The 23,088-nt window shown below is 32.6% G+C and overlaps 2 protein-coding genes across 4 annotated transcripts; both read right to left on the bottom strand.

Annotated features, from left to right (window-relative positions):
• Positions 1 to 696: 696 nt before the first annotated feature.
• On the bottom strand, positions 697 to 4,832 carry LOC118028271 (protein FRIGIDA). Its single transcript, XM_035031809.2, has 3 exons — positions 3,819 to 4,832; positions 1,987 to 2,168; positions 697 to 1,898 (listed from the first exon to the last, which is right to left on the bottom strand). The coding sequence occupies exons 1-3, from the start codon at positions 4,771 to 4,773 to the stop codon at positions 969 to 971; spliced, it is 2,067 nt and encodes a 688-aa protein (XP_034887700.1). The 5' UTR covers positions 4,774 to 4,832; the 3' UTR covers positions 697 to 968.
• A 529-nt stretch (positions 4,833 to 5,361) lies between these two features.
• LOC118028272 (chaperone protein ClpD, chloroplastic) lies at positions 5,362 to 11,417 on the bottom strand. Of its 3 annotated transcripts, none has more exons than XM_035031811.2 (13): positions 10,397 to 11,417; positions 9,797 to 9,933; positions 9,493 to 9,722; positions 9,250 to 9,358; positions 9,045 to 9,175; positions 8,442 to 8,543; positions 8,072 to 8,353; positions 7,871 to 7,974; positions 7,461 to 7,755; positions 6,832 to 7,065; positions 6,414 to 6,647; positions 5,728 to 6,076; positions 5,362 to 5,630 (listed from the first exon to the last, which is right to left on the bottom strand). In XM_035031811.2, the coding sequence occupies exons 1-12, from the start codon at positions 11,047 to 11,049 to the stop codon at positions 5,765 to 5,767; spliced, it is 2,823 nt and encodes a 940-aa protein (XP_034887702.1). In that variant the 5' UTR covers positions 11,050 to 11,417; the 3' UTR covers positions 5,362 to 5,630; positions 5,728 to 5,764. The 3 variants fall into 3 exon arrangements, with proteins under 3 accessions (XP_034887702.1, XP_034887703.1, XP_034887701.1); XM_035031812.2 differs by having other exon boundaries at positions 5,362 to 5,592; XM_035031810.2 differs by having other exon boundaries at positions 5,362 to 6,076.
• Between the last annotated feature and the right edge of the window lie 11,671 nt (positions 11,418 to 23,088).

The raw sequence follows: 23,088 nt of genomic DNA, 5'->3' as shown, positions 1-23,088 counted from the left end.
CCCGTTGCATAATTTTTTTTTAAATGATTAATCAGAATTGTTAAAAATCTATCCAGACACAAATTTAAAAACATTATTTCTTTGTTTTTTATAAAGCCAGTAATTTTTATAAATAAGCAATAATAAAGATGGGTCATAAATTAGATTTCCAATATTAGCCATGTACAGTTCAATTGTCATAGAGTGCTTCAAGGTGTAGCAGAAAACAAGGCATCGTTCTCCCTATAAATTCCCCCCCTTTCCTTTAATTTGAGTCTGAATTTGATTCTCTTTCTTTCCTTCGAGAGTGAAATCTGGATTTTCTTTTCTATTTCTTTCCTCCTTTCTCTTCAGTTTGAGCCTGAATTTTCTTCTCTTGGTTTGAAAATAGCTGCTCCAAACCTTCCATCAAACCATATTTTTGTGGCTTCCTTTTCTTTTCACAATAATTTTTTTTTGTTTAAGTTTCCAATGATGCCAACAATCCAGATTGTTGGGTTCTCGATCTCAAACTTCAATGCTTCGCAACCAATTGGAAAGCCGATGTGAGCATTCACAATCATAATGTGTTGCTGGAAGTCTACTTTGATCAAATATAGACATCCATTTATGAAGAAGATAAATGGCGTAGTCCACTACACTATGCCTCAAGTAATTAGCTGCAAGAGACATCAGTTAGTTAATGCAAACATATGATTTTTAAAAGAAAGCCAAGGATGAGCAAGTTAAGAATTGTAGCACTAGCAGAAATGAACTGCTGCGTTGAGAAAGAAGTGCGCAGTCTACAAGAAGACAGACTCATTATTTACATCGCTTTTTATTGCGAAGGTTTGTGTTCGCTTTACAGCCAAAACCCAAGGCAATGATAGAGAAATCTAACATCCTGAGCTCTCTTGTAGCAACTTAGATATCATGTTTCCACCGAATTTTGCAGTAAAGAAAGTTAGGTGTCATGTATAACTTAAAAGGATGAAAAGATCTGAACTTATTTAACGCATGTAAGATGAATGGTGGGATCCCAAGCCACGAGGCAATGGACCAGTATGCCGGGTACTGCCATAGGCAACTGCATCAGGGAACCTGTAGAGATTGGAGGCTGCAGTCTGACTAGCGGCGACAGTAGGAGCATCAGCAAACCCATAAAGATCAGAGGCTGCACCGTGCTTAGCAGCGAGAGAGGGAGCATCAGCGAACCCATAAAGGTCTGGGGCTGAGCTTCCATTAGCAGCAACAGCAGGTGGGGAATTCAGCAAACCTGCAAAGCCTTCTATTGATGATGATTGTCCAAACAAACCAGATGCAGGATGCCAATGTCCCACTGACCCATCATGTAGGGCAGTGTCCCCAGCCCTATGCCATGCATATTGTGGAACATTGCCACCTTTTATCTGCCTTGTCCCATCAACTAGCATGTCCCTGTGAACTCCAGCAGATCCACCATATGCAGCTGACAGACCAATTCCACTTGCTGATGTGCCCAGAACATTTTCAGGAAAAGGCCCTATACTAGATCCATACATAGCAGATGTGCCAGCAGGATAGTTGTTGACATGACCGGGGAATCCACCATTCAGTCGCATAACACTGTTATATGAGCTCTGTCCATTCATGTAGCTAGCAGCTATTTGATCAGGCAACCTCACACCTGGAGAGATCAGGGGTGAACCTTTCTCTGCAAGTCGTCGACGTTTTATTTCTTGACTCTTCCAGTAATTTGTCACCTCATTCACATTTTCCGGTCTCTTTGACAAAGGCAGCTTGCCTATTTTTTTATTCAGATCAGCAATATCTTTCTCCAGCTCTGTTGTCTTTTCTTCAAGTTGCCAACCAGGAAGAAGCTTTGTGGGGTCAAGCTGGTGTTCTTCAAGAAACTTCACCACAGATTTCAGAGCAATCAATTGATTTTCCTTTGCCTCTTTCTGTAAAAAAAAATAAAATTAACGATATGCCTTGCACTATTAGCAAAGCAAAGAGGATGGTGTTTTTAAACTTAAAGCGCAAAGTCACCTCTAACTGTATTGCAGGTGAATTATTTGCTTTTCTTTTTCTACCCTTCAATGGTTCTCTAGACTCTTGCAAAATTAAAGTCAACAGTTTCTGAGCAGGAAACTTGTCCTCGATTCCAAATATACAAGCCACATCAACGGCCTCAATTTTCATTCCTTTCTTCATCATTCCCTCTATGATATCTGCAGTAGTCAAACATTGTATGGCATATGTTCATGCATGGTGTTGGAAAAAAATCTAAAAAATAAAAGAAAGAGACTATGCATGATAATAGACAATGCTTACAGATGGACAAATAAGATCAAATTTAACTTCTTGGAATTCAGAACAAAATGGCAATCACATACAAACAAATGGATACCCTAGACAAGTATCAAAAAGTAAGACTACATTCCCAATTCTCAGAAACATGAATTCATCCTCCAGTCCCTCATGATCAACACTGGTGATGCTAACCAGGCAGCACTCTTACTCTCCAGATACATGCCTATTAGAAGAAAGTAATGCTGCAGATTTGCAGAGCCCAGCACATAGAAAATGAAATCTACCTTCTCAGGTACATAACAAAAAGATTGAAACATATCTTGCAAGTCACTTTACATCGAGCCATTGAATCCTTTCATTATGTTCCACCCCTAAGCCAAAAGGCCATTTCAAACAGCATTTATATATTGAGAGTGGAAAGTGAAGTTTTAGAGTTAGTTGTTAATATTACTTGCCTGCTTCATTTGCTTCCAAATATTTCAAGACAAGAAAATGAAGCTGGGAAAGTTGCAACCAAGGTTCAGAACATTTTTCTTATCACCATAACAGGGTGAAAAAAAGCAATGCCCTGATCTAAGAAACACTTCCACGAGGCTCAATTATAAGCAAATATTAACTTGCAGGTATGATGATTAATTATAAGCATGCTCTTGAAACTAATTTCATAGGAGCATTTGTTAATAAATTTTAATTCAGTTCTCTCACATTCCAGTACCATGGAAAAGTAGCAGAAATTAGATAGAGCTGCAACCTACAGATAATGATGCAAAAAGAATCTAATGAAGACTGTCACTGCAATCGGTCATGGTATGAGATTCTCTCAAAAGAGACAGACCTGCTACTCTAAGCAGTTTGAATTAAAGTATTGACTATCATGATTTCCAATGGAAACTGTAAGGCAGCAACGGTAACTGTAAACGTTCATAAACTAAGTTCATCATGGAATCACACCTTAATCTAGCCCTTTCAGTGATTGTTTTAAAGAATTATTTTCTGCTGCGTTTAGAATCAATATAAGCAACTACCAACCAATAGTCTACATAAAATGTCTAAAATCCCTCCGCATAGATCTCATAGTGTTTAGTAAAAAAACAAAAAAAAAAAAATTCATCACTTTAGGAGCTTATAAACTATAAACACAACAAACTTTAGAGGAACCACCTACTGTGCTCCATACTAAATTTAGAGTCCAGTTCATCATACATATGCTTCATTGATCATAAAATAAAAGAACAACAAATGACGGTCCATCTTTAACAACAGAAATTTTGAAAGGAAAAAGTTTGATCAAAGCATGTAGCATAATAGTTTTCAAGTTCCTTTCTTTCCCTTTTCCTCTTCCATAATATAAAGAATTTCCTACCCACCTATCCTATCCATAATTTCTTCTAAATTGCCGTCTAAAAATAAATTCTCCGTTTTTATGAATAAGAAATTGGGTATATTTTCCTTTCCATCACATTCCTACACATATTTGCACCCCATTTCTACAATTAACTTAGCAAAAAACAATCTTCAACTAATTGAAAATTAAAGCATCTACTACTACTAGCACCAAGAAAAAATACCAGTAACCCTAGTAACAAGAGACCGCGATCTTCGAACCAAATCAGCGAACTGCCTCGAATTACTCAACTTAACCAAATCAAAAACATCCTCATCACTAAACAACTTCGGTATCCCAAACCCTCCAATTAACAACAGCAAACCCTTGGCATCAATCTCGCCGCTATTCCTCACACCACCTTCACTAATCAATCTCTTTCTCCACGCTACAGCCACCTGCTCCGCCTCTTTCTTCACCGCAGCCTCCATTGCATTCTCATGATCACTAATCAACAAAAAAAATTCCAAAACCAAAATCGATGCTTCTCTCCCTGTAATCATCGGAGACTCCTTCTCATAAGCTTTACTACCTTGTAAATAAAACCTCCCTATACAATCTAACACTAATTTAGCTGGCTTCGGTGCACATTTTAATGCTGCCGGAACTTCTTCTCGAAGCTTCTCCACATTGGCTAGATTCGAGACTATATATTTCCGCAACCCTCTTCCACACATCATTTGACACAAGCTCCTTATTTCCGGTTTTTCCGTTGCTGGTGCTGCCGCAGCAGCGGTTTCAGTGTCCGTTACTTTTGTTATTTCAGCTACAATTTCCGGCGACGGCGTTTTTGCTTTTTCTGTTTGAGTTTGTTGCAGTCGTTGCGTCTTTTGTTCGAGTTCGTTGGAGCGGGCGGTGATTGCGTTGTCGATGAAATTGAGGTGATTCTGCAACTCATCGTACCGTCGTTTAAAAGTATCAATTGCGGCTGATAAATTGGTTAGGTCGTTAATTGATTTCAAGAATTGAGGTTCTTTGGGTGTTGAAGGTGATTTTTGTGCTATTTCGATTAGGAGATCCGGTGGGTCATTTTTGACAACTGGTGGTTGTTGTGGAGGCGGAGGTGATGAGTGTTGGTGTTCCTGTTTAATAGGGGTAGTATTGGAATTGAGAGTAATGGCCATGGAAGGCGTGGCCATGGCTGAGAGAGATTATGTGCTGGTAAATCACTGATATGATTTTATTTAATATGGAAAGGGAAGAGGCCCTAATAAGGTTAGAAAATTGATTCAGAAATATTTCATTTTGGTACCTATAGATTCCAAAATATTGCAATATGGTGCTTTTCTGTTGGTAAATAAATATCCTACTGACACGAACACTTTTTGTTTTTTGAAATTATTTTTTCGTTTGGTATGTTTGGATTTTTAACAGTTCTTGTGGAATATTATTACACGTGAACCAGATCAATTGTAAAATTAAATTTCTTGAGATCTGGCTGATCTAAAACCAGATCAATTGTAAGAAAAAAAATAAATAATTTGACATGATTCAATTAAAAACTTGAATTGATTAGAGATTTAATCAATTTGATAAAACTTAATTAAAAATCAATTAATTTTTTTATTAAAAAATTAATTAAAATAATATTATTTTAATTTTTTTTATTAATTTGAGAAAAAATTTTTTCAACTCACGACTCAAATTGAACCCCGACCAATAACTCCGGTTTAACTATGTAGAAGTAAGAAAATGATCAAGTAGAGATATTGGAAGAAACTAAACAGTAAGCAGCAAGAAAGAAAGCTCTTTATTTCCCTCCAATTTTTCTCGTACAACATTTACACTTTGGACTCTAAGCTTCAAGTTCAATCCCTCCTCGCTCGCTTTGCGCGCTACTACTCCTGAGCTTCACCATTCTCTTACAGAGAACCAGCCAAGATTGGCAATTTGGCATGCTCGTAAACAGTTACAGAGTGCAGCCAAAGCTACCCCATAAATTACTCTTTCATAACTTGCTGTGATTAAACGATGCTTATCTTACTGGAAATACTTTCTGAAGAATGATGAGTGGTAAATGATTTTCTGAAACTAATTACATTTAAAGAATATTTATCATAATCTAATTATTTACAGTTGAATCGAATACTCACCTGTAGTAACCATACAAAATTTGAACATAAACAAAGATTAGAAGGTTGATGTTGTATCAGACAAGTGCATTCTCATAGCTGACCAATGCGAGACAACTGGATTGCCTGAAGCATCCAGATCAAAGAAAGCTGTGTCACCAGGCTTAAAGTCTCCGGCAAGGAATGCTTCACTCAAGGGGTTTTCGATTATTTGAGTAACTGCTCTCCTGAGAGGCCGGGCACCATAAAACTTGTCGTAACCTTGTTGGCATACAAGATCTTTTATTGATTCTGACACCTCCAACCCAATTCCAAGAGATACCAGCCTTTCTTTCACTTCTTGCAGCATAATATTCAAAATCTGGAGCGTCTGAAATAAAAAGAGTATGTAAAACAAGTATTTTTGAAGTCTAATCATGTTAATGTTTGCTCAAAGCCACAGTCCCAGGTGATTCAGATTCACTGAAAAGTGAGAATTTTAAGTTCAAACTTGTAAAAGGTGAATACAGCATGGGCGAGACCACGCCAAAAAGGAAAAAAGAATAGAGATAAAGGCTTGTAAAGGGGAACCAAATGATATAACCAGGGATTCCTTATCATATAAACTTTCACAGCAGAGAGACGTATAGCAAGGTTGCAGCCTTCCAACAACAAATGTCATTGGAGTCCATGGAAAAACAAATTACAGAAAAAGAACGGTGACAAACCTGAGCCTTCTCAAGGGGATGGAATACCACAACTTCGTCTATCCTGTTGAGCAACTCTGGACGAAAATATCCCTTGAGTTCTTCCATTACCAATGATTTTATTGCAGCATAAGAAGAATTCTCATCATCTGCAATCATGAAACCGATGGAGACGCGCCCACCCTTTGCAATGGCAGTAGAACCAACATTTGAGGTCATTACTACCAATGCATTCTTAAATGATACCCTCCTACCCTGTAAAACCCAATCTTTCTATGATAACAAACTGAATGGAGGTATCAATTAAGAAAAAAATGAACAGGAAACTTGGCTAGTGTGAAATTTATAGTTGATGGAACTATATTTGTCTTGTCTCACTCACGATAATTTGCTTGCCAATATTTTTAGGTGAAACAAATTTATTACAGTTACTACCAACCTGAGAATCTGTAAGGTGGCCATCTTCAAATAATTGGAGGAGAATGTTGAATATATCTGGATGGGCTTTTTCTATTTCATCAAGCAAAACCACTGTGAAAGGCTGTTTTCTAATAGCTTCTGTCAAAATACCCCCCTCACCATAACCAACATAGCCTGGAGGTGCTCCTATTAACTTGCTCACAGTGTGTCGTTCCATATACTCACTCATGTCCAATCTAAGCATGGCTGACTCCTGCAACCATAATGTCAGGAAAGAAGAGGAGGTGAATAAGAATTTTGAAAACAGAGAAATGAGGGTTCTAAACTACTCTTTAAAAGACAGTAATCATGTCAGAGTATTCAAGTTACTGCCACGGTAATGTACAATTCCCAAAATATTCAGATTTGCATTTGTCCAGTGCATTTGTTATCAACTCAAGTCACGATGTTATAAAGCAACAGTTTGATTTCTTATATTCAATGCTTAATATCTAAGAGACTTTTAATTTAGACAACATGGTATTTTCTTTCAGCTGAAAACCTGCATTGGCGTCATATCAAAATAGCCAAAACGTATAAAGAGGAAAAACTATCTTTGAAGTTGGATTTTAACCAAATACGTTGGTGTAGTATAGTTTGAGGTCTTACTGATCCAAAATAACTTCGAGCCAAAGCTTTTGTTAGTTCAGTCTTGCCAACCCCAGTTGGTCCACAAAACAGCATTGCTGCTATGGGCCTATCAGGATCCTTCAGGCCAACACGGGATCTCTTAACAGCTCGAGATATTGCAGCAATAGCCTCGTCTTGACCAATAACTCGTTTTCTAAGCTCCTCTTCAAGGTCCACCAGAAACATTCTTTCCTCGGCAGTCAGCTGCTGAACTGGTATTCCTGACCAGAGTGAAGCAACTGCTGCTATATCATCACGCCCCACCACAGGAGGTCTGAAAAGAATCACAGCTAGATAATTATTAAACTAGAAGTGAGTGCTTGATAAATGCAGGCCTGCGGTTTTTATCCCTCCAGGCTCCAACAGAACTTCAAGGAAAAACAACATACTCATCATCATTTAATGCAGGAGGCAAACGAGACTCTAAAGTAATTTCTCCAGTGCCATCCATGGTGGAAGCACTGTCATCATTTGTCAACCGACTTGCCAGAACCTGCTTGTTGTTAGACGTAAGACAACTAACAAAGTAATTAACAGATCATGAAATTATGTAATTGTACCATGGTAACCATAGAAACAAATATTATTACCACTTCATGCATGGCCTGGACAGTTCTAATTTCTTGCCAATAATCATCGGGCGACTTTGAAAGTATAAAGCTTTTTTGTTCTTTCTTCCTTCTATAGGCCTCAATACGAGCTCTACTTCCTGCCTCATCAATGAGATCAATAGCTTTATCTGGAAGATATCTATCAGCAATATATCTTGCTGACAGGTTCACAGCAGCATTTATGGCTTCAAGAGTGAATCTGCAATTGTGATGGGCCTCGTATTTTTGTCGCAGACCCAACAAGATCCTAACTGCATCCTCCTAAACATTTTTACACAACGTTCAAATAAGACTTGGGAAACAAATAACACCATACACAAATAAATGACAGTGTATATTTGAAATCAACCTGGCTTGGCTCATTAATCAACACAGGCTGAAATCTCCTTGCTAATGCTTTATCATTTTCAAAATGAGTTCTGTATTCGTCAACTGTTGTGGATGCGATACACTGCAAGAAATGCACGTATTGTTCATACATGAAGGATACAATTAAATTTCCTATGAGAACAAAAAAATAAAGTGATGCTTGCCTAATAACTACAGTGTCTGCCAGGAAAAGCTAGGGAAGCAACATCCCATTTTTAAGAGACAGGGAACTCAGGAGTGTTCAAGTAGTCTTCGAACTTATCATGTAATAAGAATCAATGACAATAATAATTTGCCTGCTGGAGTTCATTTTACTAAACTCAAAAGAACTGCATTGCGTATCGATTTTTCAGGTAAAAAAATAAACTTTTGTTGTTTAGTGCTCAACATTTTCCCTCGGCAATTATGTAAATTTTCAACCGACATCCTCTTTCCGTTTTAGCATTTTCTGCTTGTATCAAATCTTTGAAACTTTCATCAGTGGCATTTAGCATCTAGGAAAAAATTGCATGATATGCTTACGTAGTAGGTAAGCATTCACATTATCATATAAGAGAAAAGCATAATTAATAAGAGCAATTACCTGAAATTCACCCCTCCCAAGAGATGGCTTCAATAAATTAGCAATGTCGAGGCCAGATCCCTTGTTCCCTTTTCCGACAGTGCCAGACCCAACTAGTGTGTGCACTTCATCAATAAAAAGAATGATGTTGCCTGCAAGTACACATGTCATGACTGAGCAACAATGAAATCACTCTCTTTCTAAATGTAATTCAAAATGGAGTCACCTTCTTTCAATATCTCTCTTATTAATGTAGTAACTCGTGCCTCTAGTTCTCCCCTTTCCTTTGCACCAGCAATTAACAGTCCAACATCCAAGGACATTACACGCTTCTCCTGTGTATGAAACAAGAAGCTAAGCAGATTTGCAAAACAGAGCTTTCTTAAGGTAAGCATAAACAAAAACATCTGGATGAGAGTACACCATTAAAAGAACCACAGGAACAATAGTTTGTTCAGAAGAAAGATACCAGGAGAAACACAGGAACGTCAGCCTGTGCGATACTAGTTGCTAATCCTTCGGCAATGGCTGTTTTTCCAACTCCACTTTCACCAAGAAGAATGGGGTTTTTTTTCGCTCTACGGCAAAGTATCTGAACAATTCTTTCAATTTCAGAGTGTCTTCCAATTACTGGATCAATGAGTCCTTCACTTGCTCGGGCAGTAAGATCTACACAGAATTGGGCCAATGCACTCTTATCTGAAAACACAAAGAAATTACTCAATGAGTCAGTTCTAGCAATTAAAAAGACACCAAAAAACCAGAATTCTTACCTCTTGCTGCTTTCTTAGAAAAAGATTTCTCACGTTTTCCTTTTGATTCCACAGATGGTTCTCTTCCATCTTTCACAAGCTCCCCTTGAAGTTTGGTGACTGCTATAGCAGCCATGTGATCGCCATCAACCCCAAATCTGAAATCACATCCATTTAGGCCCACCAAGAAAATCAAGTAATGTCCATCAATGCAAGTAGTTTACATCATTCAAACATAACTAAGCCAATATGTTCATAAACTACAGAGTTTTCTTGTAATTAAAAGTTTTTGCATTTCAGAAGTTATTTTTTAAAAAAAAATATTTTATTTTTTAATATTTTTTTAATTATTTTGATATATTAATAACAAAAATAAATTTTAAAAAAATATTATTTTAATATATTTATAAACAAAAAAAAATATTTCTAAAATATCGTCAATTAGCTTCTTCTATTAGCTTCTTCTCTTGCTTCTTAAGTTAAAGAAAACATGTTAGCCCATCACTGTTTCAATTATGACTACAACCTATCACCAAGGAATCCATATTAGAAGGAAAAGAAAACCAAACCCTCCAATAAAGGTACAAAAATGAAAAGGCGTTCGCAATTAGAACAAAGTACCTATTAAAAACCCTGTCTGCATTTCCATCTTCAACGGTGAACAAACCGATGGCTATATGTTCTGGTGCAATAAAATTATGACCCATTGCCCTTGAATACTCAACAGCAGCCTCAAAAACCCTCTTAGTACTAATAGAAAAGGGCACATTACTAGGGGAAACACCACTCTCTTCTTTAGAAACTGACTCGCTAGCATCACCACTATCACTCTCACTATCCCAAGTGCTTTTAACAACTTCACGAGCTTCGTCAATCTTGATTCCCGACCCAAGAAACCCTTTTGGATCACAATCTTCACTAATTAAACCCAACAAAAGATGCTGTGTAAAAACCGTATCTTTGCCTAAAGCTATAGCTTCTCTCTGAGAAAAAATCACAGCTTTTATTGCTCTCTCTGTAAATCTCTCAAAAACAGCAGAAACTTGAAGAATTCTACGTTTTTTGCTGGAATTGAAACGTTTTAACAAAAGGGTCTTCTTGCTTTGTAGCCTTTGTGAGATTGAGATGCCAAAACAAGAAGAAAATGAAGAAGATATTGCGTTGCTGTTGCTAGAGTGAAAGGCAAAGGTAGGATCTTTTGGTTTTCTAAGTGCATAAAAATCCAATCTTGAATGAACTGATAAAGGAGATGATGAAGACAGTAAGACTTCCATTTTTTTTTCAGGTTCCTTGATTGTTCGATGAACAGTTTCTGTATAACAAAGTTTTGATTGAACCCAGAAAAAAAGAAAAAGAAAAAAAAGAGCTTATTTTCTAACTTTGGGTATCTGTTCAATCTTGATTGAATAGACAGAGAAGAGAATGGAACAGAGACAGAAGAAATAGAGGGGGGAAATGAAGGAAGGGTTGGTCGACACGTCAAGCCACCATAGCCCAGTTTTTCACGTTTTTCTTTTTTCCTTTTGTTGAACATAGTACTGTTTTCATATGTCAAAAGGTCTACTTTGCTTGCTGATTATAATGAAAGCCCTGGCTCCTGGTTGCCCACGGAAGCCATGATATTTGAGAGAGCCCTCGGCCATTGTGTCTGAGAGAGAAAGTCCAGTTCATCTGCCTGCTTAGGAAAGTGACTTTGGTGATTGCTGCAGTGCCGTTGCATTGATTTCATAAAATAAATAAAAAATACACTACCAAATTATATAAATCAATTTAAAGTATTCAAATTAAAATAGGTAACCTCCGCTGAACTTGTTCAAGACTTTATAAAATAACCCTATCAATATAAATTTAAATTTGCAATAAAAACATAAGAGAGAGAGAGAGAGATAAGAGTAGCCAAATCTATTATCAGACGGAAGCTCTCAATGTTTAAAAAAATTTACACCAAAATTAAATCATTTCATCTTCAGAATTAAGAGTAACAAGGATTTAAGATTTAAAATATATATTTTTTTTTTTTTGCTAATTCAGGTATTCTTCTATTCTTTTTAAAAAGTGAGATTATTCATGTTTGATGTTTATGGCTATTCTTTCTAACAAATATATTCATTGAGAATCGAACTTATGTTCGCATGGATTAAAATTTAAGATTTACAAACATTCAAATAATTTTTTATGTTTATTAATTATTTAAAAATAGTTTTTGAGGTTATATTTGAGTTCAGAAGAATTAAGTGTTTTAAAGCATTTTTTTATCTAAGAATAAAACAAAAAAAATAACGCACTAGCGTGTTAATGACCCTGGCTGGAACATGGTACTAGATGGAATCTGACTGGTCTAACAAAGAAGACCACTTGAACGACACGTCATCTGCAAGGATGACTCCAAGCCATTTTGTTTTCCTTTTTTTTTTTTTTTTAATATTTCTCAACTTTTAATTTATAAATTTTATTTCTATTACTCTTATACATATAATAAATATGATATGGTATTTTGCGGTTTCTATCAAGGTATTTTTATGTGATTTTATACGCATAAAGTCATTATATGAAAATGTTTTATTTTAATAGTGTTCAGGAATACAATACAAATTGTATTTTCATAAATTTTGAATTTTTTTAAAATAAAATTTTTATATATTTTTTTAAATTTTTTTAATATGCTGATATTAAAAATATTTTTTAAAAAAATAAAAATATTTCATTCTAATATATTCTTAAATAAAAAAATATTTTAAACTTTCACTACTACCAAGTAATTGAATACAAGCCTTCAAAATTATTGTAATTTGTTTGGAAAAGAAAATATTAAGAAATATAATTATGCATGATATAATGATAAGTCTCGTTCCCTTCTTCTTGTATCTCTAACAAATGTTATTATAATAATATTATTAATGAAATAGTATTATTGTTTTTATTATTTAGCATATGTTCACTTCTCTTTTAATTTATGACAAAAAATAATAATTTAAGAAATTATAATTATAATTATAATTATAAAATTTGTTCGGTAATTAATAACTTAAAAAGAATAACTAATTAAATATTTGTTAATTTTCCTTGATTTGCTATCCAATTATTTGTTTATTGGTTTCAACATTTTAGGAAATATAATTTATTACTTTTATTGACATGATTTTATATATATATATATATATATATATATATATATATATATATATGATTTGTGATTTAATTATAAATACACGTGTTTTAGAATATGATATAATCTTTTAAATTTTAGTGTATGTTTTACTCTACTAAAATATTTATATAATCTTTTTTTTTATGCTATGTACTTCATTTCTTTGCAACACATAATCAACACAAATAATTGATTGTATTTTATTAGTATTGTTTTAAATATAGTTTGCTATTTTATTGGATTTATGTGATGATATTTTGTAATTTTTTTACTTATAAAAGAGTAGGAGGTAGTTATTAGACGCAAATAAGATTTATTTATTAGATAAAAAAAATTGATAATCTGATACAACAACAACCAGCTCAATCACCATAATATATATATATATATATATATAATCATCATCAACATGACAACCACCACTGCATTACTTACAATCACTGTCGCCCACATTGCCACTCCTCCCATCTCATTACCTTCACTCCACAACTATCAATAGAAAATAAAAATTTATTCTTGTGGCAAATTATTTTTCTTAATAAATAAATAAAATAACTCATTTTTCAAGAAAAGTATCTAATTAATATTAAAATAATAATAATTTTAATGAATTTAAGTTAATATGATTCATTTTTTAATTAATTTTAATCAATTTTTTTTTTTACTAACTTGTCTTTATTTGTTTTATCTTATTGTACTTGCAAATTTTTTTCTAATTTTTTTTTCACCTTTATATACGTAACCAACACTTTATAAATATTTAACTAAATATTTGTAGAATTAATCGATGCTTTTTCTTTCTTGATGGAGATATCACTCTGGACTCAAACCGAAAGATGGAGAAAACTCAATTGATTTGGAAAAGGAAGAGGAGAAGGAAAAGGAAAGGAGATTATCATTATCAATGTGAAGTCTTGAATAATTGTAGCAAAAATTCGTAGGCAGGTGCAACAATTTGCTAGCGGCTAACGCTAACCACGTCATGTGAGAAAACCCAGCTAGGGACAAGAAAGGACTGCTGTTTTCCAATCTTATGGGAATTGAAGGCTCTGGTCGCAAGCTGGCAAAGAACAATGGAACTAGGGCTTCACTTCCGGAGGAGATCTTTGATGTTCAGACATGTATATATACGTTGAATGATTACAAACCAGGAGTCGGTGGCGGCCCAGATGGGCAAATCTTGAATCAATGTTTTCTTCGAGTGAGATTCTTTCTACCTTTGATTGTCTTACTCTTCGATGCTCGATCGTTCTACGGTAGCAAGAATTTGAGTCTTTCCAAAACTCTTCCAAAGTCAGCTTCTGGCTGGGGCCGTGTGTTTAAGGTTCCAGTTCCAGGATCCACGGTTCACCGGTGGTCCTTACATGAGAGGTACCTCCTTGAAAGTGATGGTCCCGCTTTGCTATCTTACAATGTTTTTTTTTTTCCCCTGTTGTTTCCCATGTTTTAGGGTCCTCGTACACAAAAAAAAAAAAAAAAAAAAAAAATTTAAAAAAAAACCAAAAAATATATTATGAAATGCCTACAAAATAGCCAAAGATTTGATTGAGAAAAATCAAATATACAAAGATTAAAAATTGATAATATATTTTCAAAAGCTTTATTAGTAAAGAAACTCAATTTGAGAAAAGAAAATTCAAAATTGGATGTTTAAAGACATAATTGTAAGAAACATAATTTTAAATTAATTTAAGCTTTGATTGAAAGAAAAAAAGTTTGGGAGTCGAAATTGCAATTTATAAGAGTTAATTTGGTTAGAGTATAAATATTGAAGTTTAACGGGTAATTAGGAACTTGATTGAAAAAATAAAAAAATTAAGGATCGAAATGAAAAGGACGTTTAAGAAAAGACTGAAATTGACCAAATTATTAGTCAAATTAAAAAAATAAAAAATTTTATTGAATCAATTAAGGGTTAAAATACACACCTTTAAAATCAAGGTTCAACATGAAAAAACAACCAATTTTAGAGCTGATAATTAAATTTGATAGGGGTGAAATTAAATTAATATTTAAAATTAAAATCTTAATTACGAATATAATTGAATAAATAAAAAAATTAAAGAATAAACTGGAGAAACTTCTAAGGTTATTTAAGCATTAAAACGACGTGGTTTCATTGAAATAACACTTCCTTCCCGTGTCCATGCATGCCATACCCCCTAAACTACAACCCCTCATTACCCCAAATATCAAGATAGAAATTATATATGTTCCACATCAACGTTGTAATATTATGAATCCGCATCATGTATTATATTTATTTTAATATCAAAAAATATCAAATTAAATAGATTATAATACCGAGAGTTTTTCTTTAATAAGCTTAAAAATCACCTACATTTGATTGGTGAGTCTTAAGTAGAATGCACTATTAAAGGCATCAATTAAAAATCAATGTTTATCTTGGGAGGATAATTCTGAATCTTTCATGGCAGGTTTTGCCCCCTACTGTATGGGAATTTGAGAGCACTGAAGTTCTAACCAGGGGTCGTGTTTGCTCTTGAGCTCGTAGTTGAGCTGAACTGGTCTTCATTCTAGTAGCAGGGCCGTGTAACGTAGAGTTGATACATTCGGGCTCCTGCCCATGAGCATTTTTAGATTGCTCATGAGCATTTTGGGCTAGCTCCCACGTACCGTGATCCATCTGGTACACTCGGATTTTCATTGCCATTTCTTGCTGGATTATACGGGTAGAGCTCACCAATCGAATGCAAGTATAATTTGGGGATCTAATTGGAAATGTGAGAGATATAAATTTCGGGAGGGTGTCGTTGGGAGTTTAACGTGATGTTTTTTTATTATTTTTTTATTATTATTATTAATATAAATATTTAGACTTAACTTTACACGTATCTCAATTAATTTTATAAATTTTAAAGTTAATAATTATATTAATCTCCAGTAATTATAAAGTCATGAAGGAAATTGAATCTATGATTAATTATTGAAAAATAAATCTAAAACTAATAAAACTACTTCTTAAAATTACATGGTGTTGTTTTTATGGGTTAGAGTAATGGGTTTGTACCCTTCAAATATATTCATTCTTGTACCATGTAGTTGGTAGCTAGAATTCATTAGTAAAGGCATCAATATTTAACTCACATGAGTACCCATATATTTTTTTTTGGAGTCAATCCTCAAATTTGGGCTAAAATTGGGGCTAACAACTACGATTCAAATAAAATTGAAGAGCTTAATTTACTGGGACTAACAACTACTATTCGAAAGGGAGAGTTCATTGTTTTTCTTTCCCACGTACCCTCCTTAATAATAGAATCTTTTTTCCATTAAAAATTACGGAACATCTTTTGGTGTGATCGAATGTTATATTCTCATTCAATCATCAATCTAGAATAGGAAAATTAAAGGAAAACACTAATAATTCCTCACGACCAAGGATGGAGTTGGCAGATAGAGAAGGCTAAAATTAATATAATAAATTATATTATTAAAAAATTTATTTATTTAAAATAAAAAATATTTTATATTTCATATTTAAATACTAAATAATAAAAATTTTAAAATGTTTTGCAAGAAGTCCGGGACTCAGGCCCCTGCTTGCCTCCTCCTAATTCTGCCTTGCAGTTTCCCACGTACCCTCCGTAAGTTACAATTAATGACAAAGTTAATAAGTCGTGTTATTATAGTATCGTGGAGTCACATGACGGGACATGAAATGAGGATTATTGGAGTAATTATATATAAAAAAGTCAATTCTTTTCTATTATTAAACTAATTAAGTAGTTATGGAAGATATATAGTTATACAAAAATAGGATATTATAATACTGTTAATTGAAGTGAAAAAAAAATATCTGTAAAACCTGGAAGTAAATGAATGGGCCGGAATGAAAATTGTATTGTGTAATTGGAGTTAAATTAAAACATGCAAAGCGAGTCTTGGAAACAAAGGAAAGGGAAGAAAAATTGCATGAACTTGAACAAAACACTTGTAGAAGATGGTTATAGAAATATCAGTTATTGTAATGCTTTTATTTATAATTAAAAAAAAAGTGTGTGAAGCTTACAAACAAAAGATTAGGAAGCAATTAAGATATGAGTTTTGAAGAGTTAAAATCTTAGGAATCAATAAAGAAAGGAATATATATGAAGTCGAAGAAATTAGGATATTTAGGTAAAGGAATAAGAATATCCAAAAAAATAAATTATGAAAGTAATTTTTTTTATTATTATATAAACACTTTCCTGAATGTAATCCACGAATATATGGTTTTTTTTCAAGAATCAAACCATATGAAAAAAATCAGTTAATTTGAGGTTTTCATTTGATCAGATACTTAAATGTAAGTTGGGGATATAAAAATTAGAATTTAAACTAAAAACATCCTCACATTAACTCATTTATGAAAAAAATAAGGTGATTTTTGTGTTATTGTACGTAGTTATTGTAAGAACAACTTTATGATATTAAGAAAGGATTGAGAGATCAAGTAAAGAAATTAAAGGTTCTCTTTGACACATGAAAGAAAAGATGGGACTATAATATTTTACTTAAAGAACCTACTAATGTTTGCAAATCACTAATTAAGCTTGTAATGTATGTTAGTCTTAGTTAAACTCAAATATTATCTTATTACTTGACATTGATATTAGATTCTTGGGAATAAATGACAAGAACACCCAGCCATATCAAGATTCTTATTCGATTTGAAACTTCTTATACTAATAGAAAATCCACAATGAGATTGAAGAATTGTAAGAAACTTGACTAGCTAGTTTCTTGTAGTGGGATTACTCCGTCATATGTTGTATTTATGAAATATATCTTTTTATAATTATCGAGAGGTATGTTCTCATTCAACTCGAAATCACAAGAAACTATCGAATTCGCAAGAAACTACAGCTCTTCTACGTTCAATTTGAGTATGGCTTCAAGATCCCACCAGCCTTTTGCTTCCTTGACCAAAGAAACTGATACAGCTGCTGTATATACATAGTATTTGCCGTCTTCTCCTGGACTCATGAGTCATGACCTAGAAAGTATAAAAATAGCTTGAGACCCAAGTTACGCCCAAGTCCAACCAAATCCACCCACCAAGTTTTAGTGGGTTGCCCTTACACGTTGAGCAAGTCCATTGCGCATCGATTGCTTTCTATCGCATTATAATTAGTTCGCAGACGTGTATGATCAAAACTAGCGATATTAATTTTAAAATTGTAATTTAATTTATCAGGTTTTCATCAAGTTTTGTATTTATTTATTAGAATTTATTAATTTGAGTATTATAAATTTTAAAATTATTAAAGATTTATATAACTATTAATTTTAGAACTCGTAAAATTAATAAAAATATACGTAAATTGGTTAAAACACCTATATTAATCTAACAAAAAAAAAAAATAAAATTAGTAATGCTTCAAAAATAGCATGCCCCATGCCAGCTGCAAAGCAGCATATATAGCATAGGCAAGGAGGAAGGGTCAACTCCAATTATTATAGAACATATATATATCAAGGTCAAGTTGGGCAAGTTACAATCATAAAGAAGCTAAAACTAATTATGATTTTATAATAGCTGAGCTTGACACCTATCGTGTAATGGGTTTTTTTTTATTTATTTAAAATGTATTTGGAAGTAGTTGTTGTTGTTTTTTAAAATGTTTTTAAAATGTTTTTCATTCAGAAAAATATATCAATAATTTTTTTTTTAAAAAAATTATTTTTAAAATTAATATATCAAAATAATTTAAAAATATCAAAAACATACTAATTCAAAAAAAAAAAATTTAATTTTTAAAAATTTCTTTTCTACATTACTACCAAACCGCGTCTTAATGATACCCATTTGATAAATGATTTGAAAAAAAAATGTGCATTTTTTTAACATTTGAGTCCTCGAAATTAAGAGTTTGTACCAAAAGGTTTCGAAGCTTAATTTGTGCGGCAACAAAGTCCCTGAGTATTGAATATTGAGGAAGGGTAGAAAAGTCTTTTAATGACAAAATGGTGGCGAGCAGAGACCATGGAGATGCAGAGGCGCCACTAACAATGGTCGGAGGATTACGCGTCCTTCCTAGCATGCGATGTGTCATCCGTCGAGCCATGGCACGATCAGCGAAAGAACTTAGGTCTAGTTGCTACGAGGCCTATAAGCGTAGGCCTCCCGCCCCTATCGTCGCACTGTTCTTTTTTTTTTTTTTTTTTTTTTTAGTTGTTCATTTTCTTTATTTTTTTCCCAATATTTATTATTTTGTTATTTTATCAATATCATTTTTAAAAGAATAATTAATTATATATATATTTATTATATTTTTCATACAAACCCACAAAAAAAAAAACAATTTTCTTTTTTTTATGATTTTGACTTTTTTTTTCTTATATTTTCAAAATTAATAAAAAAATAATTACCGTTGTTAGCCTCATAAGAAAATAATGATTGATTATTATTATTTTTTTAATAATAATAATAGAAGTTTTTATAATTGACAATTAATCAAATTTAAGATGTTATAACAAATGTTGTTTTTCTTTGGGAAAAAAAAAACTATCAACATTAATCGTGGATTAACATTCAAGGAATAAATGGTCAAAATAATAAAGATTTTATGATTTTTATTTTATTCTATTCTTATTTATTATTTGCTTAACCTCATAAATGTTGCTGTAGAATAATAAAACGTATTTATAATATATATACTTAAAAAACACATGATATTAATAAATACTACAGAGTAGTTATTCAATTAAAGAACTCCCACGTCATTAACTTGAAAATTTTTTAAAATAAATAAACAGGAATTTATAAACCTACGAGGACAACTCACATGCTAGAGATGTATCTAAAACAAATTGAGCATAATATTTTCCAAGTTCACCAAATCAAATCCGCGTTTCTGGATAATGTCAAACTCTTTTTTTGTGTTGATGTTAAGCACTTTGTCGGGATCTTTCTCAGTTCCCTGTTGGACTGTGTAATGGACAGTTGAGGATCTTCACCTAACATGCCGTAGTTGTTAGCTTCGATTTAGCATTGAAAATGAGTTTATTATTAATTAACAAAATATTAAAAACTGTGCCTAAATCACCGCATGTAGTAACATGCATGAAATATTATTTATATAGTTTTTTTAAGTTGCACTCCTCACCGATTCTTTTTTTTTTTTTCCAGTTTTTTTTTTTAAATATTAAATTATTTTAAAAAATTTTATTTCATAATTTTTTATTTTTTTTATTTAAACCAAGGTGGGATTTCATACTTCTTTTTTTTTTTATGAGTTTATAATGATTTCATGATTAAGGTTATGAGTTTAACATGTTGACTATAGTTATTTTTTTAAGCCACCTTTTTCTAATTAATTTTTTTATTTTGTTCTTTAATATTGAGCTGGTTAAAACTTGGGCTTTGTATTATTTTATTTATTTTTTTAAGGCGTTATCTTGATATCATAATCCAATTATTATTATTTTGTTCCCTTTTTAGTTGAATTTTTTTTTTTCTCGATGTAATCATTTAATAGTAGGTTATTTGGAAATTAGGCTTTGCTTTGTAATTTTTTTTTTCAATTTTTTGTCTGTAGAGTTATCCTAGTGTCGTGAATTTTTTTTTCTATTCCAACATTCAACATTGATCTATTAAATATTAGAGCTTTGTAACTTTTTTCTATTTGTTTTTTTATGAAGTTATTATTGTTTCATGATCCATGTCGAATGTTAAAAAGGGTAGCCCGAACTGACTTGGATTGTTTATTTTTTATTTATTTTATTTATTTTATATTTTATGTTAATTGCAAATTAAGTTTTATAATTTTAACATTTTTATCTTTTATAAAGTTATATTGATTTCATAACTGAGTTATTAATTTAGCATGTTAAAGAAGTAGTTCCCAAGGGTTGTGGCGTGGTGGCAAAGAATTTGAGATCTGCACAGCAAGTTTCGAGTTCGAATCAAGCATGCACCTCTTATAAAAGCTTGGAACAACTAAGATTTTACTCATTTAACTAGATCCACAAAGTGCGCTTTTTAAAGCATAGGTTTCCTCGTATCAAAACAAAAAAAAAATGTTAAAGAAGTAGTAATTTTTACATTAAAAAAATTCATCTAGACATCTACTCTATAACATAACGCGTAACAATAGAACTGTTGGAAACTAATTCATGCTCCGTATGTAGCACGGCCATACATTTCTTTATGCATTCTGAAGCTTTTCTTCTTCTTCTTCTTCTTCTTTTTTAATTTGACGATCAGATAGTATTCACGTGTCAGTTCTGTTCATCGAGCGCAAGTCACCATCCAGCTGGGATTTAAAAATTCATGGGAAAAATCACATTCTAGAGCTTTGGTGTTAGAGTTGAGTCCTAATGGAAATTACTTGTATCCATATACCAACTAGACGTACTCTCAAGATTGTAATTAATGCATCGTAACACTAAAATTAGATTTTTTTTTTTTTTTTCAAAAGAGAGGAATCCCGGGTCATTCCAAAATAGTTTATATTTAATTTATAAAAAAACTAGTTAAAAAACATAGTTTTAAGTTTTTTAAAAACAAAATCAAACTAGATTTTAACAGCATTAATAATATTAAACTAGGTTAATTTTAAATTAATTTTTTTTTTACTCGAGGTCCAGGTTTTGAAAAGGCTGGGTTTAATAACTTTGCAAGCAAATGATAACAAGAAAAGAAAAGGAGAAATTTGTTTCACTTATTACTATATATCTCCTGTGCAATCCTAATCTTTATATTTGTGAAAACAAAAAAGATTTATCAAGAAATGGAAAATGATAAATCCCATTTCCAATAAATGAACATTTTTTAGCACTTACACACGAGGGAATTTATAAATACTCTGCTGTAATGGCCAAATAAAGAGAAGAATGGTCCTAACATGGAGGAACCACATTGAGGGCACAATGTTTGACCATTTGTAATATATACTCACACACGATTAGGAAGTGGTGGCGCACCATCACATTAATTTGTGCTTTGTGAATCAAGTGGAATGTTTTCCTCAATCAAAACCCAGTTCTTATTCAATGTTACAAGGAGGAAAAAGATAATGAAAAACAAGTTTATAGTTGACTTAATTTGTGGATAATCGATAATGAAAAACAAGTTACTAGTTTCTTTTTTTTTTTTCTTTTCGTGTATAAAGTCCTGTTTTCTTCTTGGTTTAAGGTTCTGGTGGTCTGCATTCATAAAATCGTGTTTCATGATTTTCTTTTATATATTTTATCTCATGTAATTTCTTTTTTACCATGTTTTAACATAGTCATTAAACCTAACTAGATGTAAGCCCGATGAATCCAGCAAGTTGATCCAGGATAATAAAAAAAACAAAAACTATGTTATTTTGAAAATAAATAGGAAAAAAATGAGAAAAAAATCAACGGATTTTGATTCCTTAATTTGTTTGGTCGATTGGATCAACTTCTAAATTGATTTTTTATAAATCTGAATCAAGCCAGTCATATTCCAAGCCAACTTACCATGTCGGCAGGCGTTTAATAACAGTGATCATAAGCTTTTTGTTGGGTGCTCCTCTTGCTTTACAAGAGGGTTGTTTACTTGTTTGTTAATCTATTTTTAACGTGGTAATTTTTCCTTGCTATAGAGAGAGTCTGCAAAATGGATTCTGCAAGGTCAGATGGTTGTGTATATGCTAGACTACTAGGAGACTACAAGGTTTGAAGATTGTTACTGCATGACAACCACAACATGTTCCATCAGGTTAAAGCAAGAAATTGCGATTAGTCATATCAAGAAAGCAAAGATTGACAGATCGATTACCTAATGTTGTTTCTCAAAAAAAGGAGCTAAAAAGAAGACCGGAAAAACATTGTCAAACTTCTGATGAATGACAGCAGCTTATAGTCATCTAAGTAAATAATATAGAAACAGCAGAATACTGATTTGGAAGTAATTTGATAGAGATTTTGTCAAAAGCTAACGTGGAGTGTTCAAGCTGTATGGACAACTAGAAACTAGAGTTCATGCGCATGTGAGAAAACAGGAAGCTTCTAATCAGCTTTCCTAATCGGCAACGTGAAATTAAATGGTGTTAATAGTCAAATGTAATGATAACATAATTAATTTTTATTTTGACATTTTCATAATTACTTTACCAATGTGATTATTATCAAGTATGTTCCAAAAGAACAGTGATTATGTTATCTAAACGTCATTGCTAGCCTGACATGA

Source organism: Populus alba, chromosome 15 (genome assembly GCF_005239225.2).
Source record: "Populus alba chromosome 15, ASM523922v2, whole genome shotgun sequence".
NCBI lineage: Eukaryota > Viridiplantae > Streptophyta > Magnoliopsida > Malpighiales > Salicaceae > Populus > Populus alba.
Note: the sequence above shows the minus strand (reverse complement) of the source record. Positions and strands in the feature narration are given on the sequence as shown.